Source organism: Salvelinus namaycush, chromosome 19 (genome assembly GCF_016432855.1).
Source record: "Salvelinus namaycush isolate Seneca chromosome 19, SaNama_1.0, whole genome shotgun sequence".
Taxonomy (NCBI): Eukaryota; Metazoa; Chordata; class Actinopteri; order Salmoniformes; family Salmonidae; genus Salvelinus; species Salvelinus namaycush.
This window is the reverse complement of record NC_052325.1, coordinates 7,987,741-8,013,945: the sequence shown is the minus strand read 5'-3', so window position 1 is coordinate 8,013,945 and position 26,205 is coordinate 7,987,741. Positions and strand designations below refer to the sequence as shown.

The following is a 26,205-nucleotide window of genomic DNA, read 5'->3' as shown; positions in this document are numbered from 1 at the left end:
ATTATAGCTAACTATGACTGATAGGCAGGAAAGTGCAGGAGCACCAAAACAAAGAGAGAGACAGAGAGAAAGAGAGAGGGAGAGAGAGAGAGAGAGAGAGAGAGAAAGAGAGAGGGAGGGAGAGAGAGAGAGAGAGAAAGCGAGAGGGAGAGAGAGAGTACCATATGAGACTGACTGTTCTGTGACCTATCTCTGGGTGTGTGGTCAGGTGTGGGACCTCACCAGCGAGCCACCTGGCTGGTGTAGTCTTCGGTGGTGGTGGCCAGCTCGTCTCTCCCCCCTTCCCCGCCCACCTGTCGTTTGGGGAGAGAGTCCCTGCTCTGCTCCCTCTGCTCCCGCAGCCAACGGCGCTCCTCGCGCCTCTTCAAGCGCTCCTCCTGGTGCTGGCGCTGGCGGGTGTATTGGAAGCGCTGGAGGAACAGGTCCTTGGCGTACTCGTACAGCTGCACATCCAGGTAGTTTAGCTCCTCGATGCGGCGGCGCACAGCCTCGCTCAGGTCCACGTTGGCGGCGCGCGTGCTGTTGATCTGCGTGAAGGCAGCGATGAAGCGCAGGCTGAACGTCCGCTCAAACAGGTACTGCGTCTTGCGCTGGAACTCGGTCAGGCCGTAGAAGGCCATGTTCTTCAGGTTGTTCATGGCGCTGCCCAGCAGGATGTGGTTGCGCTCACTCTCGTTCATTGATAACAGGTTGTAGCAACCCACCAGGCTGAGGTCGGCCAGCATGCGCACCTGCCGGTTGTTGGCCAGGTTAGACGGGCAGTCCATGAACTCGGTCAGGGTGACGCCCAGCCAGTCGTCCCCGCTGTAGCAGGTGGGCAGTTCGTCCTGCGTGGGCGAGCGCCCGTCACACATGTGCAGGGAGGTCTTCCAGGTGGCTCCGCGCTGCACGTGCTTCCATTCGCTCAGGTAGCGGGAGACGGGGTCACGCAGCATGGTTATGTAGTAGAAGTTCCTGCAGACAAAATAAACAGTCAGAGAGCTGTGAACACATAAACATCACACAGGCCCACGCAGCATTGTACTGACAGGTGGTGACTTTTGTGTCTGTGTAGTACACTTAAAGGTTGGATGCTAATTACCAAACTGAAACTTGAGAGAGGCTCAGAGAGGTCCGTTTCCCTACTGTCCTTGAACATATGTTCTTTATGGTGTCAATATTGTGAATATCAACAAAGTCATGTTTTAGAAGTCATCTGAGGTATGTCTTCATACTTTGATAATATTACAGTACTGATGAGCATGTCAAGTCATCAGAAATAGCCTGAAGCACAAACCTAGTTGGCCAAGTATGTATTTAAAACATATCAGATCCATCCTGCTTTATTTGAATGAGGAGGAGGTGTTTGTGACAGAAGTATTTTGCAGTCCTAATCAAGTGCTCTACCCATCAGTTAACGACCAAACTGAGCTACACGTTTTATAGGAGAAATTCCAGTAGCACTTTGGTGGAGAGGAGAGCTGTTAAATTAAAGATTATTTTTTTAGACACATCACTGCCTCTCCTGCAGAGAGGGACTACCTCCTCAGATCATGTTAGCCTAGGTACAGCCACGGAACATGGGAGATGTCACGTGTGCTCCCTCTCTGGCCTCTAGGTCACCAGGCTGCTCGTTATGGCGCACACCTGTCACCATCTTTATGCGCCCCTGCGCATCATAGACTCACCTGGACTCTATCACTTCCCTGATTACCTGCCCTATATATGTCACTCCCTTTGGTTCCTTCCCCAGGCGTCATTGTTTCGGTTCCAGTGTTAAGTCGTGTTTCTTGGTTTGTTTTTTGGTGTGTTTTTTAAATTTTTTAAACACTCACTCCCTGAACTTGCGTCCTGACTCTCAGCGCACATTGCTACAGAAGAAAAATGTAGAATCTTTAAATTCAACAGATTCCTGTAGTGCCAACTTAAAGGATATTCATAGGAGAAGAACAGTGTAAAGGCTACAGTAAAATCGGAGAATGTGCTGGAAAATCGAGACCAGTAAGCAACGTAGAACAAAGTGAAAACACTGTCTAAAAGCTATGGAGAACAAACCCTGAAACTTCCTCAAAAAATATGTAGTTAGTGGGAATGATAGACAGTAGAGTTCCACAATACTGGCCAGCTCCTAATGGACAAACACATATAAGAGGATTCATAATGTTTTCCACACTGTACTTTGCAAAGAGAGCTGTCCATTTATACAAATTACCACAAGGCTTTGTGACAACTTCAAAGGAAAAACATCAGACTCCCAAACACACCAAAAATCTGAAATGGCACGAAGTACATGAGGAAGGGTTAGGGGTGGAGAATGTATCATTTTTTTAAACCCCGGAAACAGCATTTTCTAGCAATCTAGAGCCATAACCATTATGCTTAATTCTATGTAAAAAAAGGTTTATTTTTCTGCATATCTAAGCGTACCTCTTCAGCTGTGTATCCTCCTGAACAGTGGTATATATATTTTTTTTTAAGAAACTAAATATGCTTCTCTGCTTTTGCTAAAATGTGGGTCAAAGATCAAAAGGAATGTGAGTCTTATACAGAACATTTAGTAAATGCTTGCTTTTCTAAAGTCTACCAAGATAGTTAGACAAGCTAGCTACTTGAAATTGATTGATAGCCTGAAATGGCTTCTTGGTAGGTGTTAAGAGTTTGGGAACCTATCTGGGCTAGCTAAAGCCAACATCATAACATTTCTAGGTGGCTATTAGTATTACAGAGAAACAAAATAAACCAAATATTTTTTATATATATATATTTATTTTTATAAACAGGACAAATCTGACGGGGTATGTGCCCCTGTGTCCTGTCCGGGCATGACAACACTGCTCCCAAACTCCAGGAATGTTAGTCAAGGCAGAGGTGACCTCCTCTAAGTGCAAATTAATATTACATTGCCGCATTCGGATGTGACCCAGGAGAACAGACTGGCTGGATAAAGTGGGATGTGACCCAGGAGAACAGACTGGCTGGATAAAGTGGGATGTGACCCAGGAGAACAGGCTGGCTGGATAAAGTGGGATGTGACCCAGGAGAACAGGCTGGCTGGATAAAGTGGGATGTGACCCAGGAGAACAGACTGGCTGGATAAAGTGGGATGTGACCCAGGAGAACAGACTGGCTGGATAAAGTGGGATGTGACCCAGGAGAACAGACTGGCAGGATAAAGTGGGATGTGACCCAGGAGAACCGACTGGCTGGATAAAGTGGGATGTGACCCAAGAGAACCGACTGGCTGGATAAAGTGGGATGTGACCCAGGAGAACAGACTGGCTGGATAAAGTGGTATGTGACCCAGGAGAACAGACTGGCAGGATGAAGTGGGATGTGACCCAGGAGAACAGACTGGCTGGATAAAGTGGGATGTGACCCAGGAGAACAGACTGGCTGGATGAAGTGGGATGTGACCCAGGAGAACAGACTGGCTGGATAAAGTGGGATGTGACCCAGAGAACAGACTGGCAGGATAAAGTAGGATGTGACCCAGGAGAACAGACTGGCTGGATAAAGTGGGATGTGACCCAGGAGAACAGACTGGCTGCATAAAGTGGGATTTGACCCAGGAGAACAGACTGGCTGGATAAAGTGGGATGTGACCCAGGAGAACAGACTGGCAGGATAAAGTGGGATGTGACCCAGGAGAACAGACTGGCAGGATAAAGTGGGATGTGACCCAGGAGCACAGACTGGATGGATAAAGTGGGATGTGACCCAGGAGAACAGACTGGCTGGATAAAGTGGGATGTGACCCAAGAGAACTGACTGGCTGGATAAAGTGGGATGTGACCCAGGAGAACAGACTGGCTGGATAAAGTGGTATGTGACCCAGGAGAACAGACTGGCAGGATAAAGTGGGATGTGACCCAGGAGAACAGACTGGCTGGATAAAGTGGGATGTGACCCAGGAGAACAGACTGGCTGGATAAAGTGGGATGTGACCCAAGAGAACCGACTGGCTGGATAAAGTGAGATGTGACCCAGGGGACTTCACACTGACTCCAAAGCTGCTCAGCTTTTCAGGTACACCATAAACACACACACAGGTAAACAGATACATTCACACGGAGGCACGCACACACTGACACACACACTCATCCCGCAGGATTTTAACCAATGCGGACTTCAAACCACTCTCTAGTCTTCTGTATTCTGAGGTGCCCTGTTCCTTGTATTCTGCTCTAACAACTACACATTGTACTTCAGTACTGTTAAATTAGCCCTCTTTCAGGTCTCCTGTCAGTACTGTTAAATTAGCCCTATTTCTGCCCCCCTGTCAGTACAGTTAAATTAGCCCTATTTCTACCCCCCTGTCAGTACTGTTAAATTAGCCCTATTTCTGGCCCCCTGTCAATACTGTTAAATTAGCCCTATTTCTGGCCCCCTGTCAATACTGTTGAATTAGCCCTATTTCTGGCCCCCTGTCAATACTGTTGAATTAGCCCTATTTCTGGCCCCCTGTCAATACTGTTGAATTAGCTCTATTTCTGCCCCCCTGTCAGTACTGTTAAATTAGCCCTATTTCTGGCCCCCTGTCAATACGGTTAAATTAGCCCTATTTCTGGCCCCCTGTCAATACGGTTAAATTAGCCCTATTTCTGCCCCCCTGTCAATACTGTTAAATTATCCCTATTTCTGCCCCCGTCAGTAGTGTTAAATTAGCCCTATTTCTGGCCCCCTGTCAGTATTGTTAAATCAGCCCTATTTCTGGCCCCCCGTCAGTAGTGTTAAATTAGCCCTATTTCTGGCCCCCTGTCAGTACTGTTAAATCAGCCCTATTTCTACCCCTCTGTCAGTACTGTTAAATTAGCCATATTTCTGGCCCCCTGTCAATACTGTTGAATTAGCCCTATTTCTGGCCCCCTGTCAATACTGTTGAATTAGCCCTATTTCTGCCCCCCTGTCAGTACTGTTAAATTAGCCCTATTTCTGGCCCTCTGTCAATACGGTTAAATTAGCCCTATTTCTGGCCCCCTGTCAATACGGTTAAATTAGCCCTATTTCTGGCCCCCTGTCAATACTGTTAAATTATCCCTATTTCTGCCCCCGTCAGTAGTGTTAAATTAGCCCTATTTCTGGCCCCCTGTCAGTACTGTTAAATCAGCCCTATTTCTGGCCCCCTGTCAGTAGTGTTAAATCAGCCCCTGCTCTGGAAAAATAAGAGTGCTTAGATTACAATACTGTCATGACCATAGTCATAGTCTGCAAGGATACACCACACAGTAACATTGTATTTCTACAATCTAGATAACTTCACTTGAAGACTACACACTGTCCTGCCAAATGGACTCGTTACTCACTAGCAACAGTCATGGCAACAATATCCACTGAATATAAGCCAAATATAACTGTTTTTTTCCCGGTCTCTTTCTCGGCAACACATGGCATGTTCACATTAGTAAGGTATTATTATTATTATTAAATTACACTAAACATGTAGTCTTGAAAAGGTGCGTTTGTTCGTTATGCATCAGGATTACTCCGATTTTCACTAAATCAACTATTGTGGGGAAAAGGTTTCTGAAAGTACTGTATACTCTTACACTCCAATAACTCCCCTGTGATGTGCCATGGCATCAGTATGCATGGGTGCAGAGAGCACCCTCTCTCTCTCCCACCACGTGGTGAGATGGCACTGTGTGTCAGGCAGTAAGCTGTGACTAGATCCCCGCTGGCAGCAGCTGCACCCTGGCCCTTCTCTTCATACTGGAGTTGGCTGTTCAGCCCCAGACGCAGCAGACAGACACACATATCCTCATTAGCCTGTCTCAGGGACATAAACACATGAAGCAAGTGTTGCCTGAGCACGCCGACACGCTCAAAGGTCATCCGTGTGCACCATCAGTGTCACGGAACATCAGCATCAAAGCGTCTACATCGCCGCCTCAGAGAGAAGAGCCCCTGCATACCATAGATGATCTTCAGACAGGGGAGGTGAGTCGGCCCAGCGAGCTACCTCCCTTCCGCCCTTCTCCCTTCCTCCGTCCTAATCACTTCGTATAGCCATCGTCTGCAATCACACGTTGAATTGGCACTTGCTATCTTGAATGTTCAGATGGAATAATTTGGAGTTTGTTAATATGTTGACGTAATGTCACCAGGAGGCAGAGAGACATCTCTCTGACGTTCCAACCAAGTGTTTAAGTTGGAGGGCTGTTGAACCCCAGTTAATCATGGATCAATAATGGATGTGAAGCATATTGCATCTCAGTCAGCTCCGGGATGTTCATCTGAAAGGCAGCAGCACGAGTCACTGGAGCGAAGACTAACGGGTCATAATCATGGATGAAGCGTAGAAGAACATATGGATCCAAATAAGGCTGAGAGGGAGCTATGCTGCTCAGATTAAATGAACGTTTCAACTTTTGTTTGAACTATACACTATTTTAAATGTTTTTAATTTAACCTTTATTTAACTAGGCAAGTCAGTTAAGAACAAATTCTTATTTACAATGATGGCCTACCAAAAGGCAAAAGGCCTCCTGCAGGGACATGGGCTGGGAGTAAAAATAAAAATAATAATATAAATATAGAACAAAACTCACATCACGACAAGAGACAACACTACATAAAGAAAGACCTAAGACAGCAACATAGCAAGGCAGCAACACATGACAACACAGCATGGTAGCAACACAACATGACAACAACATGGTAGCAGCACAAAACATGGTACAAACATTATTGGGCACACACAACAGCACAAAGGGAAAGAAGGTAGAGACAACAATACATCACACAAAACAGCCACAACTGTCAGTAAGAGTATCCATGATTGAGTCTGAATGTAGAGATGGAGATAAAACTGACCAGTTTGAGTGTTTGTTGCAGCTCGTTCCAGTCGCTAGCTGCTGCGAACTGAAAAGACGAGCGGCCCAGGGATGTGTGTGCATTGGGGACCTTTAACAGAATGTGACTGGCAGAACGGGTGTTGTATGTGGAGGATGAGGGCTGCAGTAGGTATCTCAGATATGGGGGAGTGAGGCCTAAGGTTTTAGAAATAAGCAGTGGCGTTTGCGAAGGGTATACAGAGATGACCAGTTTACAGAGGAGTATAGAGTGCAGTGATGTGTCCTATAAGGAGCATTGGTGGTAAATCTGATGGCCGAATGGTAAAGAACTTCTAGCCACTTGAGAGCACCCTTACCTGTCGATTTATAAATGATGTTTCCATATTCTAGCATGGGTAGGATGGTCATCTGAATCAGGGTTAGTTTGGCAGCTGGGGTGAAAGAACAGCAACTACGATAGAGGAAACCAAGTCTAGATTTAACTTTAGCCTGCAGCTTTGATATGTGCTGAGAGAAGGACAGTGTACCGTCTACCCATACTCCCAAGTACTAGTATGAGGTGACTACCTCAAGCTCTAAAACCTCAGAGGTAGTAATCACACCTGTGGGGAGAGGGGCGTTCTTCTTACCGGTCAAATCGGTGTCCAAAAATACAGATTTCCGATTGTTATGAAAACTTGAAATCGGACCTAATTAATCAGCCATTCCGATTAATCAGTCGACTTCTAATGTGTACCATTGTGATTCTGTAGGTAAGCAAGTCAGGCCTTGTCCAGAAACTGACGCACCGGCGCCGACTGATCTCGTGTGAAGGAGATCTCCTGAGTGTTGTTTTATAAGAAATTACCTCATGTCTTTCCCTTGAGGTTCTCACCCAATCTGTTCACTTGTTTTACTGCACCATGTACGGTTTACAACCACTTAAGAAAAGCTTTGATCACTTTGTTTGCTAGCCCACTGCAGTCTGCTGGAAATAGACAGGGAACGTGAAGTGTGTGCTGAATCTAACTCCATGTTGTGTGCTGAATCTAACTCCATGTTGTGTGGCTGAATCTAACTCCATGTTGTGTGGCTGAATCTAACTCCATGTTGTGTGGCTGAATCTAACTCCATGTTGTGTGGCTGAATCTAACTCCATGTTGTGTGGCTGAATCTAACTCCATGTTGTGTGGCTGAATCTAACTCCATGTTGTGTGTGCTGAATCTAACTCCATGTTGTGTGGCTGAATCTAACTCCATGTTGTGTGGCTGAATCTAACTCCATGTTGTGTGGCTGAATCTAACTCCATGTTGTGTGGCTGAATCTAACTCCATGTTGTGTGGCTGAATCTAACTCCATGTTGTGTGGCTGAATCTAACTCCATGTTGTGTGCTGAATCTAACTCCATGTTGTGTGGCTGAATCTAACTCCATGTTGTGTGGCTGAATCTAACTCCATGTTGTGTGGCTGAATCTAACTCCATGTTGTGTGCTGAATCTAACTCCATGTTGTGTGGCTGAATCTAACTCCATGTTGTGTGGCTGAATCTAACTCCATGTTGTGTGGCTGAATCTAACTCCATGTTGTGTGGCTGAATCTAACTCCATGTTGTGTGGCTGAATCTAACTCCATGTTGTGTGGCTGAATCTAACTCCATGTTGTGTGGCTGAATCTAACTCCATGTTGTGTGGCTGAATCTAACTCCATGTTGTGTGGCTGAATCTAACTCCATGTTGTGTGGCTGAATCTAACTCCATGTTGTGTGGCTGAATCTAACTCCATGTTGTGTGGCTGAATCTAACTCCATGTTGTGTGGCTGAATCTAACTCCATGTTGTGTGGCTGAATCTAACTCCATGTTGTGTGGCTGAATCTAACTCCATGTTGTGTGGCTGAATCTAACTCCATGTTGTGTGGCTGAATCTAACTCCATGTTGTGTGGCTGAATCTAACTCCATGTTGTGTGGCTGAATCTAACTCCATGTTGTGTGGCTGAATCTAACTCCATGTTGTGTGGCTGAATCTAACTCCATGTTGTGTGGCTGAATCTAACTCCATGTTGTGTGGCTGAATCTAACTCCATGTTGTGTGGCTGAATCTAACTCCATGTTGTGTGGCTGAATCTAACTCCATGTTGTGTGGCTGAATCTAACTCCATGTTGTGTGGCTGAATCTAACTCCATGTTGTGTGGCTGAATCTAACTCCATGTTGTGTGGCTGAATCTAACTCCATGTTGTGTGGCTGAATCTAACTCCATGTTGTGTGGCTGAATCTAACTCCATGTTGTGTGGCTGAATCTAACTCCATGTTGTGTGGCTGAATCTAGACTTGCTCGACATCCTTTTCTGTGCCGCATCATGTAATAGAAATGAATATGCAACGAACTCCAGTGGCCTGCGCTCGAGGCCATTTCAGACAAGCGCTGCGTTTCATCTTGGACCTGGCGAAGCCTCAAACCTACTGCTCCCTCTCTCTGTATGAAGCGTGTTGCTCAGACTCTGCTTTTCAGAAGCCTCAGAAGTTCACAGTCTGCCCAGCAGGATTACAAGGGTCAAACAGCTCTCTGTGCTGATACCTTTCGTTCAAAGGCAGTCTCCGCTCATGAAAGAGATGTATCAGAGAGAAATATATACGAAAAAATAAAGCTTAAACTCAACTGAGCTTTAAGGTCTAATGCAGCCAATTTTTTTGCGCAATATAAAATAATTTCTGGGTCACTATTAAGTACATTACTGTGATTGTTTCAATAAAAATGGTCAAAAAGACACTAAAGAAATATTCTTTGCAGAGTAATGAGTGAATTCTGCTAGGACTGTCTGGGAGTGGTCTGTGGGGAGGGGAAACTGAAAACTAGCTGTTATTGGCAGAGAGGTTTGGAACGCTCTTGCTTATTGGTCTATTAGCTGATAATTAACTGGTGATGTCACCAGGCAGGCCAAAACCATCCCACCAAAACAGGTTCAAATTTCAGGTGGTCTTTTCAAACAGCTCTTATCCTAAAAGGGCATTATCATAATTTTCACTATTTCACAATAATATTCCAACCTCATAGTGTGGAAATATATATAAAACACATGAAAATCTGGTTTTAATATGCATTTCAAGTCATGCTTTAGGGACAGACAATTATTGTGAGTGCCTGTGTAAACTTGACTTATTATGCAAGTCAATCAAATGTATTTATAAAGCCCTTTTTACATCAGCCGATGTCACAAAGTGCTGTACAGAAACCCAGCCTAAAACCCCAAATAGCAAGCAATGCAGATGTAGAAGCACGGTGGCTAGGAAAAACTCCCTAGAAAGGCCAGAACCTAGGAAGAAACCTAAAGAGGAACCAGGTGCCATTGTTCTTCCGTCCTGCCAAGAATAGTCTTAATGAGCTTGATTTTACTCAAACCAATCAGTGACATTATCCACAGAGCAAACACTGTGTTACAGGTAGCGGTGATGATTTCCATTCCAAGTCCTTTAATGTCAAATATCCACGAAGACTGTCCAACTACAAGGGTTTTACCTAAGGAGAGGTTCTTCCTGTAGATGTATACCTCACTTGACTCCTGGCCTTTCCTCCGCTCTCCACTCTGCTTCTCCTCCATGTCCATGTCCTACAGATATCAGCACTCTCCACTCTGCTTCTCCTCCATGTCCATGTCCTACAGACATCAGCACTCTCCACTCTGCTTCTCCTCCATGTCCTACAGACATCAGCACTCTCCACTCTGCTTCTCCTCCATGTCCATGTCCTACAGACATCAGCACTCTCCACTCTGCTTCTCCTCCATGTCCATGTCCTACAGACATCAGCACTCTCCACTCTGCTTCTCCTCCATGTCCATGTCCTACAGACATCAGCACTCTCCACTCTGCTTCTCCTCCATGTCCATGTCCTACAGACATCAGCACTCTCCACTCTGCTTCTCCTCCTCCCTCAGGATTCCCAACCTTTCCTCTAAAGGTTGTCGGATTAATCACGCTTCTGATTCCAGTCGTCTATCTCTCCCACTTTCACTCTACTACCTCTCTCTCATATATATATATATATACATACATACATACATACATACATACACACACACACACCCACACACCCAGTTGAAGTCCGAAGTTTACATACACCTTAGCCAAATAAATTTAAACTCAGTTTTTACAATTCCTGACATTTAATCCTAGTAAAAATTCCCTGTCTTAGGTCAGTTAGGATCACCACTTTATTTTAAGAATGTGAAATGTCAGAATAATAGTAGAGAGAATGACTTATTTCAGCTTTTATTTATTTCATCACATTCCCATATATATATATATATATATATATATATATATATATATATATATATGAACAACTGTGAAGCTTTCTTGTTGAATCTGGTTGTTTAAAAAGATACAATTGCTCTGAAATAAATTATCTCTATGCACTGTTGGCTACAGAGGAGGCTGCTGAGGGGAGGACGGCTCACAATAAAGGCTGGAACAGAGCAAATGGAATGGCATTGTATTTTATCCCATTCCACTTATTCCACTCCAGCCAACACCACCAGCCCGTCCTCTCCAATTAAGGTGCCACCAACCTCATGGGATTTACTAAAAAATAATAACCAAAATTCCAGCAGACAGTTTGATTTCATCGGGACAAACACATTTAGTCTGCTATATGCCTGCCTTGCCCGAGATCGCAGTATCCAAAGCAAGGAGAAATCAATTCCTAATAAAGAACTGTGCTGACGGTTTTAGACGGTGTATTAGTTCTATCATACTGCCAGTAGAGGGACGATGAATTACTCTATGTTTCATTATTCATATTAGCAAGTTGTATTGAAACTCCACAGACACACACTACTTTGTGTGTCATATACAGTGGGGTCCGGAATTATTGGATCCTCTGATAAAGATGAGCAAACAATACTGTTTACAAATACTGATCTATATTGTATGCTAAAACGTATTATTTTATACCAATACAATTGCTCAGAGAAAGATATTTAAGTAATACATTTTTTTTTTTTTTAAGATAGAGGTAAAATATCATTGGATCCCCTGTTTTCAATGCTCCATCACCCTCACCCTGCGAGGGCAAAAACACTGAACCTTTCTCTAAAATGTTTTATAAGATTGGAGAACACATTGGGAGGGATCTTAGACCATTCCTCCATACAGAATCCTTCCAGATCCTTGATATCCCTCTAATTCAAACCACAGGTTTTCAATGGGGTTCAAGTCTGGAAAATGTTAGATTTTGTGGTCAATTAACCATTTCTTTGTGGATTTTGATGTGTGCTTGGAGTTGTTGTCTTGCTGGATGATCCACTTGCGGCCAAATTTCAGCCTCCTGGCAGAGGCAACCAGGTTTTTAGCTAAAATGTCCAGGTACTTGGCCATATATCACATACCCTCGTGTCTTATTGCTTAAATATCCTAGTTGTAGTTTGAAAAGAGCAGAGTTGGCGACGCTTGCGCTGTCTCTTGAGCTATTTTTATAGGCTACCTTTTAGGAGTGGGATGATTTTCAGACGAGAAATATGGGTGATCATTATTAATTTCTAGACAATGTAGTAAACTATAGCCTAATCATATTCAGGAAATACATTTCCTTGGAAAGAAATGCCCATTCATAGGCTATAGCTTACTCTGTTTAATTAAGACCACATGAGTACTTGCTCTTGCAGGTATGGCTACTGAACTGGAAGCAGCAAGAATGATGACATCGACACTTGCTACGTTTTGCATAGTCCTATAGGATATAGCCTACCTTTTAGGAGCACGATTTGCAGGCAGAGACACATAAATGGGAAATCCATACTTATTGAAAATGAAAAGGTGCAACGCTGTCTCACCATTGTAGCCTAACCTGTGTTCACCATTGTAGCCTAACCTGTGTTCACCATAGTAGCCTAACCTGTGTTCACCATAGTAGCCTAACCTATGTGTTCACCATTGTAGCCTAACCTGTGTTCACCATAGTAACCTAAGCTATGGTCACCCTGAGGAAGGCACAGTGATGCCGAAACGTTGGTAAATACCCATTAAATTGCTGGGAGTTTATATATGGAGTGGGCGACTTTCTTTATTTTGATAGTTTATAGTTTATTCACCATAGTAGCCTAACATACAGTGTGGCAAACAAGTATTTAGTCAGCCACCAATTGTGCAAGTTCTCCCACTTAAAAAGATGAGAGAGGCCTGTAATTTTCATCATAGGTACACTTCAACTATGACAGACAAAATTAGAAATAAAAATCCAGAAAATCACATTGTAGGATTTTTAATGAATTTATTTGCAAATTATGGTGGAAAATAAGTATTTGGTCACCTACAAACAAGCAAGATTTCTGGCTCTCACAGACCTGTAACTTCTTCTTTAAGAGGCTCCTCTGTCCTCCACTCGTTACCTGTATTAATGGCACCTGTTTGAACTTGTTATCAGTATAAAAGACACCTGTCCACAACCTCAAACAGTCACACTCCAAACTCCACTATGGCCAAGACCAAAGAGCTGTCAAAGGACACCAGAAACAAAATTGTAGACCTGCACCAGGCTGGGAAGACTGAATCTGCAATAGGTAAGCAGCTTGGTTTGAAGAAATCAACTGTGGGAGCAATTATTAGGAAATGGAAGACATACAAGACCACTGATAATCTCCCTCGATCTGGGGCTCCACGCAAGATCTCACCCCGTGGGGTCAAAATGATCACAAGAACGGTGAGCAAAAATCCCAGAACCACACGGGGGGACCTAGTGAATGACCTGCAGAGAGCTGGGACCAAAGTAACAAAGCCTACCATCAGTAACACACTACGCCGCCAGGGGCTCAAATCCTGAAGTGCCAGATGTGTCCCCCTGCTTAAGCCAGTACATGTCCAGGCCCGTCTGAAGTCTGCTAGAGAGCATTAGGATGATCCAGAAGAAGATTGGGAGAATGTCATATGGTCAGATGAAACCAAAATAGAACTTTTTGGTAAAAACTCAACTCGTCGTGTTTGGAGGACAAAGAATGCTGAGTTGCATCCAAAGAACACCATACCTACTGTGAAGCATGGGGGTGGAAACATCATGGTTTGGGGCTGTTTTTCTGCAAAGGGACCAGGACGACTGATCCGTGTAAAGGAAAGAATGAATGGGGCCATGTATCGTGAGATTTTGAGTGAAAACCTTCTTCCATCAGCAAGGGCATTGAAGATGAAACGTGGCTGGGTCTTTCAGCATGACAATGATTCCAAACACACCGCCCGGGCAACGAAGGAGTGGCTTCGTAAGAAGCATTTCAAGGTCCTGGAGTGGCCTAGCCAGTCTCCAGATCTCAACCCCATAGAAAATCTTTGGAGGGAGTTGAAAGTCCGTGTTGCCCAGCAACAGCCCCAAAACATCACTGCTCTAGAGGAGATCTGCATGGAGGAATGGGCCAAAATACCAGCAACAGTGTGTGAAAACCTTGTGAAGACTTACAGAAAACGTTTGACCTCTGTCATTGCCAACAAAGGGTATATAACAAAGTATTGAGATAAGTATTTGGTCAATAACAAAAGTTTATTTTCCACCATAATTTGCAAATAAATTCATTAAAAATCCTACAATGTGATTTTCTGGATTTTCTTTTCTAATTTTGTCTGTCATAGTTGAAGTGTACCTATGATGAAAATTACAGGCCTCTCTCATCTTTTTAAGTGGGAGAACTTGCACAATTGGTGGCTGACTAAATACTTTTTTGCCCCACTGTATGTGTTCACCATAGTAACCTAACCTATGGTCACCATAGTAACCTAACCTATGTGCGGGTTGTGCCTTTTCCTTTTCAATCATGATTACATGTTTTGATTGCACTTCGACTCACGTTGGTTGAACGTCCTCTACTTCTTTTCATTATCAATATTTATTTACAGACACTGTAAACTACAGTTTAATCATATTTCAGTTAACTGTGATTCTCTGCCCATGTAGGCAGCCTACTCCAATTCAATGAGATCACACATACTAGGCACAAATGAAGTCGCACACCAAACTAGGAGAGGTAGGCTACTGAAGTTGAAGCAGTGAATTCTGAGTGTGTGAATAATGCAAAAATAATGTGTTTTTAATAAAATAGGTATACAAACCAGAAAGACAACAGTTCCCAAATAATTGGCGGGTCAACAAAACTATTTTTATCCCAAAGTCGTCTGACTGACCGCCCCGCTCCCGCCTGCAGCATGAAAAATGTCGACCACACCACACCGCAATGATCTCTGTAGGGATACGGCAGGTTTGGCGGAAATCCCGCGGGAATGCAGCCATCAAGGCTTAAAAATCCTTCTTTAACCTGTCTCTTCCCCTTCATCTACACTGATTGAAGTGGATACAACAAGTGACATCATAAGGGATCATAGCTTTTATCTAGATTCACATGATCAGTTAATGTCATGGAAAGAGCAGGTCTTCTTAATGTTTTGTACCCTCAGTGTATATTTCCACATTATAAGGTTGGAATAATATTGTGAAAATTATGATAATGCCCTTTTAGTGAAAGAATGAAAATACCGTCTGAAGTTTCAGACTGTTTTGGTGGGATGGAGTTTGGCCTGTCTAGTGACTTCACCAGGCGATAAATTAGTCAATAGACATATAAGAAAAAGAGTTCCAAACCCCTCTCCCAATAACAGCTAGTTTTCAGTTTTCCCCTCCCCAGTCCTAGCAACATTCTTAATATAGCAATTGCTCTTTGCTAATAAGCTATTTTGGTTCCTTTAAGACCATTTTAATTGAAAACTATCACAGTTAGGTACTTAATCGTTATCCAGTCATGATAAAAACAGCTGTATTGGACCTTTAACCATGACCAGTGAAAGCAAAATAGCCCCATAACATCAACCACCATATTTTACAGTGGCATGTTCTGCATATGCATGAGGCATGTTCTGCATATGCATTTCTTCTTTTGAAAGGCCAAACCCACCTTAGCCAGTCAACAGCAGGACATTATAGGGATATATAGGGGTGTGCCGCTGGTGCAGCCCTGGGTTAAACTACTGCTTCGCCCAGCCTCAAGAGAACTCATCATCCTCAGCCTGCAAACACAACTGCATTCCAATCACACTGTGCTCATTTTACATTTTTACATTTGAATCATTTAGCAGACACTCTTATCCAGAGCAACTTACAGTAGTAAGTGCATACTTTTTTTTTGTCCTTGGTCCCCCGTGGGAATCAAACCCACAACTCTGGCATTGCAAGTGCCATGCTCTACCAACTGAGCCACATCAACATAGACCTCTGTACACACTCAACTGCTTGTTATATTCTATACGTAGAACAAGCCGGGCAATGAATATAGTAGGAGCATCAGATGGCAGATTCTATTGAGGGCAAATAATGTCCTCTTGTTTCCACCGTCGTCTCCGTGTCATTAACGCGGAAGAGGACTCCTGTGGGAGAAATCTGCTTCTCAGCAGGAGTGAGAAAAGCTTCCTCGCCAGTGTAGCTGCATGGAGTCACACTGGCTTGTGGTCTCAGCTAGAGAGTGAAAGAAAGATACAAGTGGTGCCCTGCTTGAAGCACCTCCTTGGGGATTTGCCTGGCCTGATGCCAATTCATAATCTCAGTACTGCTGTACCCAGTAGCCCTGTAGCCCAGTAACCTAGGGTAGTTCACTATTTTTATTTACTTCACCTTTATTTATCCAGGTAGGCCAGTTGAGAACAAGTTCTCATTTACAACTGCGACCTGGCATAAAAACTATAAAAACTGCCTCCTGCTGCGTTTCAGGCTATAGTTCCCACCTCAAATAAATCCTCTGCTGTTCACCTAACAAGGGATATGATCATATTTTGCATTTCTGTTGACCATGATCTTAATACCAGTGTAAATAATAAAGTTCCTACACCATTTGATCACTACAGGAGATACCAGGGGAATTATTACATTCTATCCTACACAGCACAAAAGGTAGACCTGAATTTGTTTAGGTAACATTTTCATCTGAATCAATGACAACACATCGTTATATTTTCAATAGCTATAGTATGTACAGCAGTCAGGATGACTGCCATGTTCCTTCTGATCTTTCACTGTCACATAGTAGAATACAAACCGGTGGCATTATCACTTCCCCTCCCAAAGAGCGCACACACACACACACACACACACACACACACACACTAAGAAGAGCACTGAACTGCAGCCAGAGCAAACAATGCAATTGCGTCACTGGGTTTGGAGAAAATTTTAATTTCCACTCCCCTGAAAAAGTAATATATAACCTTGACAGAGATGAGTTCTACACCAGGAGCAGCAATCTTTTATCATTTTCTCAGTTTCAGCCTACGGTATTGCCAACGGTGAATGTTGTCAGAGTTTGCTATTTCTCTTGTTTATGTCAAGCATGCTGGCAAATAGCACGACAACAGTATCACCATATAGACCTCTGCATTCCAAACATTTTACTGTGTGTGGGCGGACTACAATTTAAATTGTATTACTGGTGGTTAAACTACATGTCATTTTTCTATCCCTGTTTTTTACAAATGTATATCAGTGTATTTGCATTTACTTAGGCCAATCCATTGACGAAAAGACATGACAACATTAGCAAATTTTATTTTTACATTTATTTAACTAGGCAAGTCAGTTAAGAACAAGTTCTTATTTACAATAACAGCCTACCGGGGAACAGTGGGTTAACTGCCTTGTTCAGGGGCAGAACGACAGATTTTTACCTTGTCAGCCAGGGGATTCGATCCAGAAACCTTTCGGTTACAGGCCAAACGCTCTAAACACTAGGCTACCTGCCACCCTAAAGCTTCCCTAAGCTAAAATCAAGAAGCAGAAAATATCCCCCTGTACTTTTAATCTGGCATTATTACAGTATAAGTACCAAATGTTCCTCTCCTGGTTATTGAAGACATTAGACAGAACTGGAACAGTAGAATATGTCGGGAAGGAATGGGATGTGTGGGATAACGAGTGGGTTTTTTGTCACTGGTAATTTGGACGAATCACGATTTCGCAAGTGTTAGCATCTTTAGAATTTTGGAAGGGGAGGGGACACTCGGCCTGTAACTTGCAAAGAGAGAGGGTGGAGCTCCTAGTTTTGGTTCCACTCCTCGTTCTAGCATCTTTTCATCTCTTCTCTTAACACGTATGAACCCAGAACTTAGTCGAGCAGCTGACCAATTACGTGAGACTCTAGTTTTGGGTTAACTGAGATAGGAGACATGGTCTACTAATTAGAGTTTACAGCCGCCAGGCAGCATCTCATTAATTTCAAACTTGTCTTTTCTTCACTTGAAACATTAATTTCCTGACAATCATCATTTCACAACACGTCACTTGTCCTAAATATATATATATATACGGATTAGATGCAAAACACGAGGACAAAAACAACCAGGATGCACTATAATGAGAGTTTTGAAATAAGAAGAATTTTATTACCACTCTCTACCACTCTTTATTACCATAAGTTGTCTAGAGCAGCGATACTCAACTGGTGGGTCGCAGTTTTGAATCGGTCGCAAATAAAAAATACTTAAACAACTAAAACCAGGTGGAAAGTGTTTAGAAAAGATAATTAACCTATATTTTTAAATAATGTAAAAAAAAATCTTCAATCACAGTATATTCAATAGCGTTATAAGCAGCGCTATTTAGCAAATTTGGTTGATTTTGTGGTCTCAAACTAGTGAGCTTAACATTCTTCATCAAGAATATGGGCAAAATGTAATTATTGACAATGAAAAAGGTGGGACTGTTGTTCCCTTAGCATATAATTGTTACTTTTACTATCAATATTGCATTAAACCTAGTTCTCCAGATTGCATTTTGGCAACAAAAATTACAATTCAAATTTGGATTGCGACTGAGACAACCTGGTTCCATTTGGATCCCCGAGGCAAAACCAGTTGAGAACCACTGGTCTAGATGAGTTTGTCATAAGAACCCTTTTCCACCAATACAAGAGGTCTAACCTGTATACACAATGTGTGCATGTGTGCAATGTAGTTAGTGCATGGAAATAGACTTAGAACATATTGTATCTATATGGTCTAGAGGATGTAGGGCGTATCACAGCCATACGTATGGCTCTGGGGGTATAGTGAAGAATCATGTCTCATCATTCCTCAGAACTAACAGAACCATACAAACTGATCTATGTTGCTACTGTATGATACAAGTGAGACCCAGCTGTCTCCAGTCCTTATGTCCTTAATAAATGACGTGAATCCTTGTTTTCTACTACTCTGGAAAAAAAATAACCCCAGATATTCTTTCTCCCGGTACTGACTGTGCAGCAGATTCAAACCTTGATAAAAACAAAGACTGATCAAATCAACACAGACAACTATCCTGTGGAACAGATGCTTCACCGAAGAGGTTTAAAAGGAACTACACAGTAGTTAGTCAGTATGCTACCATGTCTGACAGAGGATACTACCATTGACACAGTTTGTATTTAATTTCAGATTTCGATTAACAGTAGGCCTATAACTTTGAGAGGCCTCCTATTTGTTTAAACTTGCAGACGTGTTGCTGTGCGTTTTGTTGCCAACCTTACTTTGCTAGCTGACAACTTTACGGTTTTTACTTTTTACTTTTTAATTACCGTTTATATTTTTTGTTTTTCCCTCACAACTTTTTACCCTCATTCAACTTTTTCACTCCGGACGCTTTATCTGGACATGGTTCGTCAGCACCTTCAACAGCCGAAGCTAAGTAGTAACATTAACATGATGCCTTCTAATTGCAGTCGCTGTACTCATAATATACAGGAGAACGATCGCCTTACAGCGAGGATAGCTGTGCTGCAAGTCCAGCTTCAGACGCAATCGTTAGGCAAGGGTAATTTCAGTGTAGGAAAGGATGAAACAGCGTCTGTGCCACCAGTAAGTACAGATAGTAGTATAAATCCCCCCCGCACAGTCCCCGCAGCCGGACAACTTTCTCATGGCTTCTGGAGGGAAATGCTGTAGGAATGCTCAACTGGTGTCGCTCATTCAGCCGACAGAAATTTTCAACCGGTTTTCCCCATTAAGTAGCGAGTTGGAGTCTGAGGCCGAGTCTTCTCTTGTCTCTACTCCTCCCGTTACGGGGGAGTGATGAGCTCTACAGCAGTCTCACAACTCAATCGCTGGTTGAAAACTGTTTTCTGCCCCTCCCAAAAGATAGAATTTGTAGATAATTGGCCCTCTTTCTGGGACTCACCCACAAACAGGACCAAGCCTGGCCTGCTGAGGAGTGACGGACTCCATCCTAGCTGGAGGGGTGCTCTCATCTTATCTACCAACATAGACTGGGCTCTAACTCCTCTAACTCCACAATGAAATAGGGTGCAGGCCAGGCAACAGGCTGTTAGACAACCTGCCAGCTTAGTGGAGTCTGCCACTAGCATAGTCAGTGTAGTCAGCTCAGCTATCCCCATTGAGACTGTGTCTGTGCCTCGACCTAGGTTGGGCAAAACTCTGGACCATGATCTCTCTTTTGACGAACATATCAAGACTGTTTCAAGGACAGCTTTTTTCCATCTACGTAACATTGCAAAAATCAGAAATATTCTGTCCAAAAATGATGCAGAAAAATTAATCCATGCTTTTGTTACTTCTAGGTTAGACTACTGCAATGCTCTACTTTCTGGCTACCCGGATAAAGCACTAAATATACTTCAGTTAGTGCTAAATACGGCTGCTAGAATCCTGACTAGAACTAAGAAATTTGATCATATTACTCCAGTGCTAGCTTCCCTACACTGGCTTCCTGTTAAGGCAAGGGCTGATTTCAAGGTTTTACTGTTAACCTATAAAGCGTTACATGGGCTTGCTCCTACCTATCTTTCCGAGTTGGTCCTGCCGTACACACCTACACGTGCGCTACGGTCACAAGACGCAGGCCTCCTAATTGTCCCTAGAATTTCTAAGCAAACAGCTGGAGGCAGGGCTTTCTCCTATAGATCTCATTTTTATGGAATAGTCTGCCTACCCATGTGAGAGACGCAGACTCGGTCTCAACCTTCAAGTCTTTACTGAAGACTTATCTCTTCAGTAGGTCATATGATTGAGTGTAGTCTGGCCCAGGAGTGTGAAGGTGAACAGAAAGGCTCTGGAGCAACGAACCGTCCTTGCTGTCTCTGCCTGGCCGGTTCCCCTCTCTCCACTGGGATTCTCTGCCTCTAACCCTATTACAGGGGCTGAGTCACTGGCTTACTGGTGCTCTTTCATGCCGTCCCTAGGAGGGGTGCGTCACTTGAGTGGGTTGAGTTACTGACGTGATCTTCCTGTCTGGGTTGGCGCCCCCCCTTGGTTTGTGCTGTGGTGGAGATCTTTGTGGGCTATACTCGGCCTTGTCTCAGGATGGTAAGTTGGTGGTTGAAGATATCCCTCTAGTGGTGTGGGGGCTGTGCTTTGGCAAAGTGGGTGGGGTTATATCCTTCCTGTTTGGCCCTGTCCAGGGGTATCATCGGATGGGGCCACAGTGTCTCCTGACCCCTCCTGTCTCAGCCTCCAGTATTTATGCTGCAGTAGTTTATGTGTCGGGGGGCTAGGGTCAGTTGGTTATATCTGGAGTACTTCTCCTGTCTTATCCGGTGTCCTGTGTGAATTTAAGTATGCTCTCTCTAATTCTCTCCTTCTCTCTTTCTTTCTCTCTCTCAGAGGACCTGAGCCCTAGGACCATACGTCAGGACTACCGGGCATGATGACTCCTTGCTGTCCCCAGTCCACCTGGCCTTGCTGCTGTTCCAGTTTCAACTGTTCTGCCTGCGGCTATGGAACCCTGACCTGTCCACCGGACGTGCTACCTGTCCCAGACCTGCTGTTTTCAACTCTCTAGAGACCGCAGGAGCGGTAGAGATACTCTTAATGATCGGCTATGAAAAGCCAACTGACATTTACTCCTGATTATTATTTGACCATGCTGGTCATTTATGAACATTTGAACATCTTGGCCATGTTCTGTTATAATCTCCACCCGGCTGTCACACCCTGGCCTTAGTTATCTTTGTTTTCATTATTATTTTAGTTAGGTCAGGGTGTGACATGGGGATGTATGTGTTTTTCGTTTGTCTAGGGGTTTGTAGGTTTAATGGGGCAATGTCTTGTCTAGGTGTTTGTATGTCTATGGCTGCCTGGATTGGTTCTCAATTAGAGACAGCTGTGGTTTATTGTCTCTGATTGAGAGCCATATTTAAGGCAGCCATAGGCATTTGGGTTTTGTGGGTAATTGTCTATGTGTAGTGTTTGTGTCAGCACTATCTGTCTTTATAGCTTCACGGTCGTCAGTTTGTTATTTTGTTAGTTTGTGTATAGTTGTTCGTTTCTTGTTTTTCTCTCTTCTAAAATAAAAGAAGATGTATTTTGCACACACTGCGCCTTGGTCCTCTCTCTCACCCTTAGACGATCGTGACAGAATTACCCACCAACCTAGGACCAAGCGGCGTGGGAGAGCGCAACTGCGAAACCAGGACTCGTGGACATGGGAGGAAATATTGGACGGAAAGGGACCCTGGGCTCAACCAGGAGAATATCGCCGCCCCAAAGCTGAGCTGGAGGCAGCGAAAGCAGAGAGGCGGCGTTACGAGGAGCTAGCTCGGAAGCAGGAGAAGGATCTGGGCTACACTACGTGGGAGGAGATCGACAGGTGGGCGATCGACCCAGGGCGAGTGCCGGAGCCCGCCTGGGATTCTCTGGCGCAGTGCGAGGAGGGATACCGGCGAATGGAGGCAGCACGACGAAGCGGTAGGAAGCCTGTGAGTAAACCCCAAAAATTTCTTGGGGGGGGGGGCTTAAAGGGAGAGTGGCGAAGTCAGGTAGGAGACCTGCGCCCACTCCCTGTACTTACCGTGGAGAGCGAGTGTACTGGCAGACACCGTGTTACGCAGTAGAGCGCATGGTGTCTCCTGTACGTGTGCATAGCCCGGTTCGGTACATTCCAGCTCCACGTATCGGCCGGGCTAGATTGAGCGTTGAGCCGGATGTCATGAAGCCGGCTCTACATATCTGGCCACCAGTGCGTCTCCTCGGGCCGGCTTACATGGCACCAGCCTTACGCATGGTGTCCCCGGTTCGCCTACATAGCCCGGTGCGGGTTATTCCACCTCCCCGCACTGGTCGGGCGACGGGGAGCATACAACCAGGTAAGGTTGGGCAGGCTCAGTGCTCTAGGGAGCCAGTACGCCTGCAAGGTCCGGTATTTCCGGCGCCACCTCCCCGCTCCAGGCCAGTGCCTACACCACGCACCAGGCTTCCAGTGCGTCTCCAGAGCCCTGTTCCTCCTCCACGCACTAGCCCTATGGTGCGTGTCTCCAGTCCAGTACCACCAGTCCCGGCACCACGCACCAAGCCTCCTGTGCGTCTCCAGAGCCCTGTACGCACTGTTCCTTCTCCCCGTACTCGCCCTGATGTGCGTGCCCTCAGCCCGGTACCACCAGTGCCGGTACCACGCACCAGGCCTATAGTACGCTTTGAGAGTCCAGTGTGCCCTGTTCCTGCTCCCCGCACTAGCCTTGAGGTGCGTGTCTCCAGTCCGGTACCACCAGTTCCGGCACCACGCACCAAACCTAATGTGCGTCTCCAGAGCCCTGTACGCACTGATCCTTCTCCTCGCACTCGCCCTGAGGTGCGTGCCCTCAGCCCGGTACCACCAGTCCCGGTACCACGCACCAGTCCTATAGTGCGCTTCGAGAACTCAGTGTGCCCTGTTCCTGCTCCCCGCACTAGCCTGAAGGTGCGTGTCTTTAGCCCGGTACCTCCAGTTCCGGTACCACGCACCAGGCCTACAGTGCGTCTCAGCCGGCCAGAGTCTGCCGTCTGCCCAGCGGCGCCTGAACTGCCCGTCTGCCCAACGGCGCCTGAACTGTCAGTCTGCCCAACGCCGTCTGAACTGTCCGTCTGCCAAGCGCCACATGAACTGCCCGTCTGTATTGAGCCTTCAAAGCCGCCCGTCGGTACTGAGCCTTCAAAGCCGCCCGTCTGCCATGAGCCTGCAAAGCCGCCCGTCTGCCATGAGCCTACAGAGCCGTCCGCCAGACAGGAGCCGCTAGAGCCTTCCGCCAGACAGGAGCCGCTAGAGCCTTCCGCCACACAGGAGCCGCTAGAGCCTTCCGCCAGACAGGAGCAGCCAAAGCCTTCCGCCAGACAGGAGCAGCCAGAGCCTTCCGCCAGACAGGATCAGCCAGAGCCTTCCGCCAGACAGGAGCAGCCAGAGCCTTCCGCCAGACAGGATCAGCCAGAGCCTTCCGCCAGACAGGATCAGTCAGAGCCGTCAGCGAGCCATGAGCAGCCAGATCCGTCAGCCAGCCATGAGCAGCCAGATCCGTCAGCCAGCCATGAGCAGCCAGATCCGTCAGCCAGCCATGAGCTGCAGTCCCTCAGTCCGGAGCTGCCGTCCCTCAGTCCGGAGCTGCCGTCCCTCAGTCCGGAGCTGCCGTCCCTCAGTCCGGTGCTGCCGTCCCTCAGTCCGGTGCTGCCGTCCCTCAGTCCGGTGCTGCCGTCCCTCAGTCCGGTGCTGCCGTCCCTCAGTCCGGTGCTGCCGTCCCTCAGTCCGGTGCTGCCGTCCCTCAGTCCGGTGCTGCCGTCCCTCAGTCCGGTGCTGCCCCTTAGTCCGGTGCTGCCCCTTAGTCCGGTGCTGCCCCTTAATCCAGTGGGGTTAATTTGGAGGGTGGACATTTGGAGGAGGCTACGAAAGCGGGTAGTGACTATGGTGGAGTGGGGGCCACGTCCCGCACCCGAGCCGCCGCCATATTAAGGCCCACCCCGGACCCTCCCCTTCAATGTCAGGTTGTGCGGTCGGAGTCCGCACCTTTGGGGGGGGGGGGTACTGTCACACCCTGGCCTTAGTTATCTTTGTTTTCATTATTATTTTAGTTAGGTCAGGGTGTGACATGGGGATGTATGTGTTTTTGGTTTGTCTAGGGGTTTGTAGGTTTAATGGGGCAATGTCTTGTCTAGGTGTTTGTATGTCTATGGCTGCCTGGATTGGTTCTCAATTAGAGACAGCTGTCGTTTATTGTCTCTGATTGAGAGCCATATTTAAGGCAGCCATAGGCATTTGGGTTTTGTGGGTAATTGTCTATGTGTAGTGTTTGTGTCAGCACTATCTGTCTTTATAGCTTCACGGTCGTCAGTTTGTTATTTTGTTAGTTTGTGTATAGTTGTTCGTTTCTTGTTTTTCTCTCTTCTAAAATAAAAGAAGATGTATTTTGCACACGCTGCGCCTTGGTCCTCTCTCTCACCCTTAGACGATCGTGACACCGGCACAGCCAGAAGAGGACTGGCCACCCCTCATAGCCTGGTTCCTCTCTAGGTTTCATCCTAGGTTTTGGCCTTTCTAGGGAGTTTTTCCAAGCCGCCGTGCTTCTACACCTGCATTGCTTGCTGTTTGGGGTTTTAGGCTGGGTTTCTGTACAGCACTTCGATATATTAGCTGATGTACGAAGGGCTATATAAAATAAACTTGATTTGATTTGAATAGTCATGTGACTCTTTCTGCATAAAATGTCCAATCTTTTGCAGATGTCTTTCACATGGTCGTCAGTGAGTATCCTAATGCTATAGCCTATGGCCCATAAAGCGGCAGGGGAGATTTAGCAGTCTGCTTGACATTCATAAACCAGTAGTCTGCAAAGTTTTCATTTGGGGGGAAAATCACATGCGTATGAAGGCAATTTAGGTCCTCCATTAAATATACATAAATACCCCTTGAACCTAATGTTATCTTACAACTAAAAGGCAAAGCCTTCAGAGTTTTTCAGATTCAATCTTAAAATCATTACATTTATAAAACTGGAAGTGCTATTATCAACTCAGCAGCGTTGCCTTATCATTTCAATTGAGAAGGAAATGACTGAATGTACGAGCGTGCAATCATCCAATTATTTGACTATCAAGTTCTGAGACAGCCAAATGGATGCTGAATTAAATCTCATATGCTGTTATTTCTACAGTTTCTCCACTGTATTTACACGGCTTCGAAGAGCATGGTCTTCATTGACTCATTGTGGTTTTTTCCACCACGGCCACAGGAAGTGACCCCAGTGAGCATGGGATTTAACACAGCAGAGTGGCATAGTGTGGTTCTCTAGCTAATCCACCACAACCCCCCCACAGTTTCACCCTACATCTTAAACATCACAAACATGGCCAATAAAGCTATTGCTACAGGGATCCCATCTTAACATTACGGAGACGTGAGATGCTAGGATCCCATCTTAACATTACGGAGACGTGAGATGCTAGGATCCCATCTTAACATTACGGAGACGTGAGATGCTAGGATCCCATCTTAACATTACGGAGACGTGAGATGCTAGGATCCCATCTTAACATTACAGAGACGCGAGACGCTAAGATCCCATCTTAACATTACGGAGACGTGAGATGCTAGGATCCCATCTTAACATTACGGAGACGCGAGATGCTAGGATCCCATCTTAACATTACGGAGACGTGAGATGCTAGGATCCCATCTTAACATTACGGAGACGTGAGATGCTAGGATCC

The 26,205-nt window shown here is 45.3% G+C and overlaps 1 protein-coding gene across 1 annotated transcript in view; it reads right to left on the bottom strand.

The window, feature by feature from the left end:
- Window positions 1-218: 218 nt before the first annotated feature.
- LOC120063663 (heparan-sulfate 6-O-sulfotransferase 3-B-like) overlaps window positions 219-26,205 on the bottom strand; it is a 109,501-nt gene continuing 83,514 nt past the window's right edge. Inside the window, exon 2 of the mRNA XM_039013959.1 lies at window positions 219-954. Coding sequence (XP_038869887.1) covers window positions 219-954 — 736 coding nt within the window. The remainder of the gene's footprint in view (window positions 955-26,205) is intronic.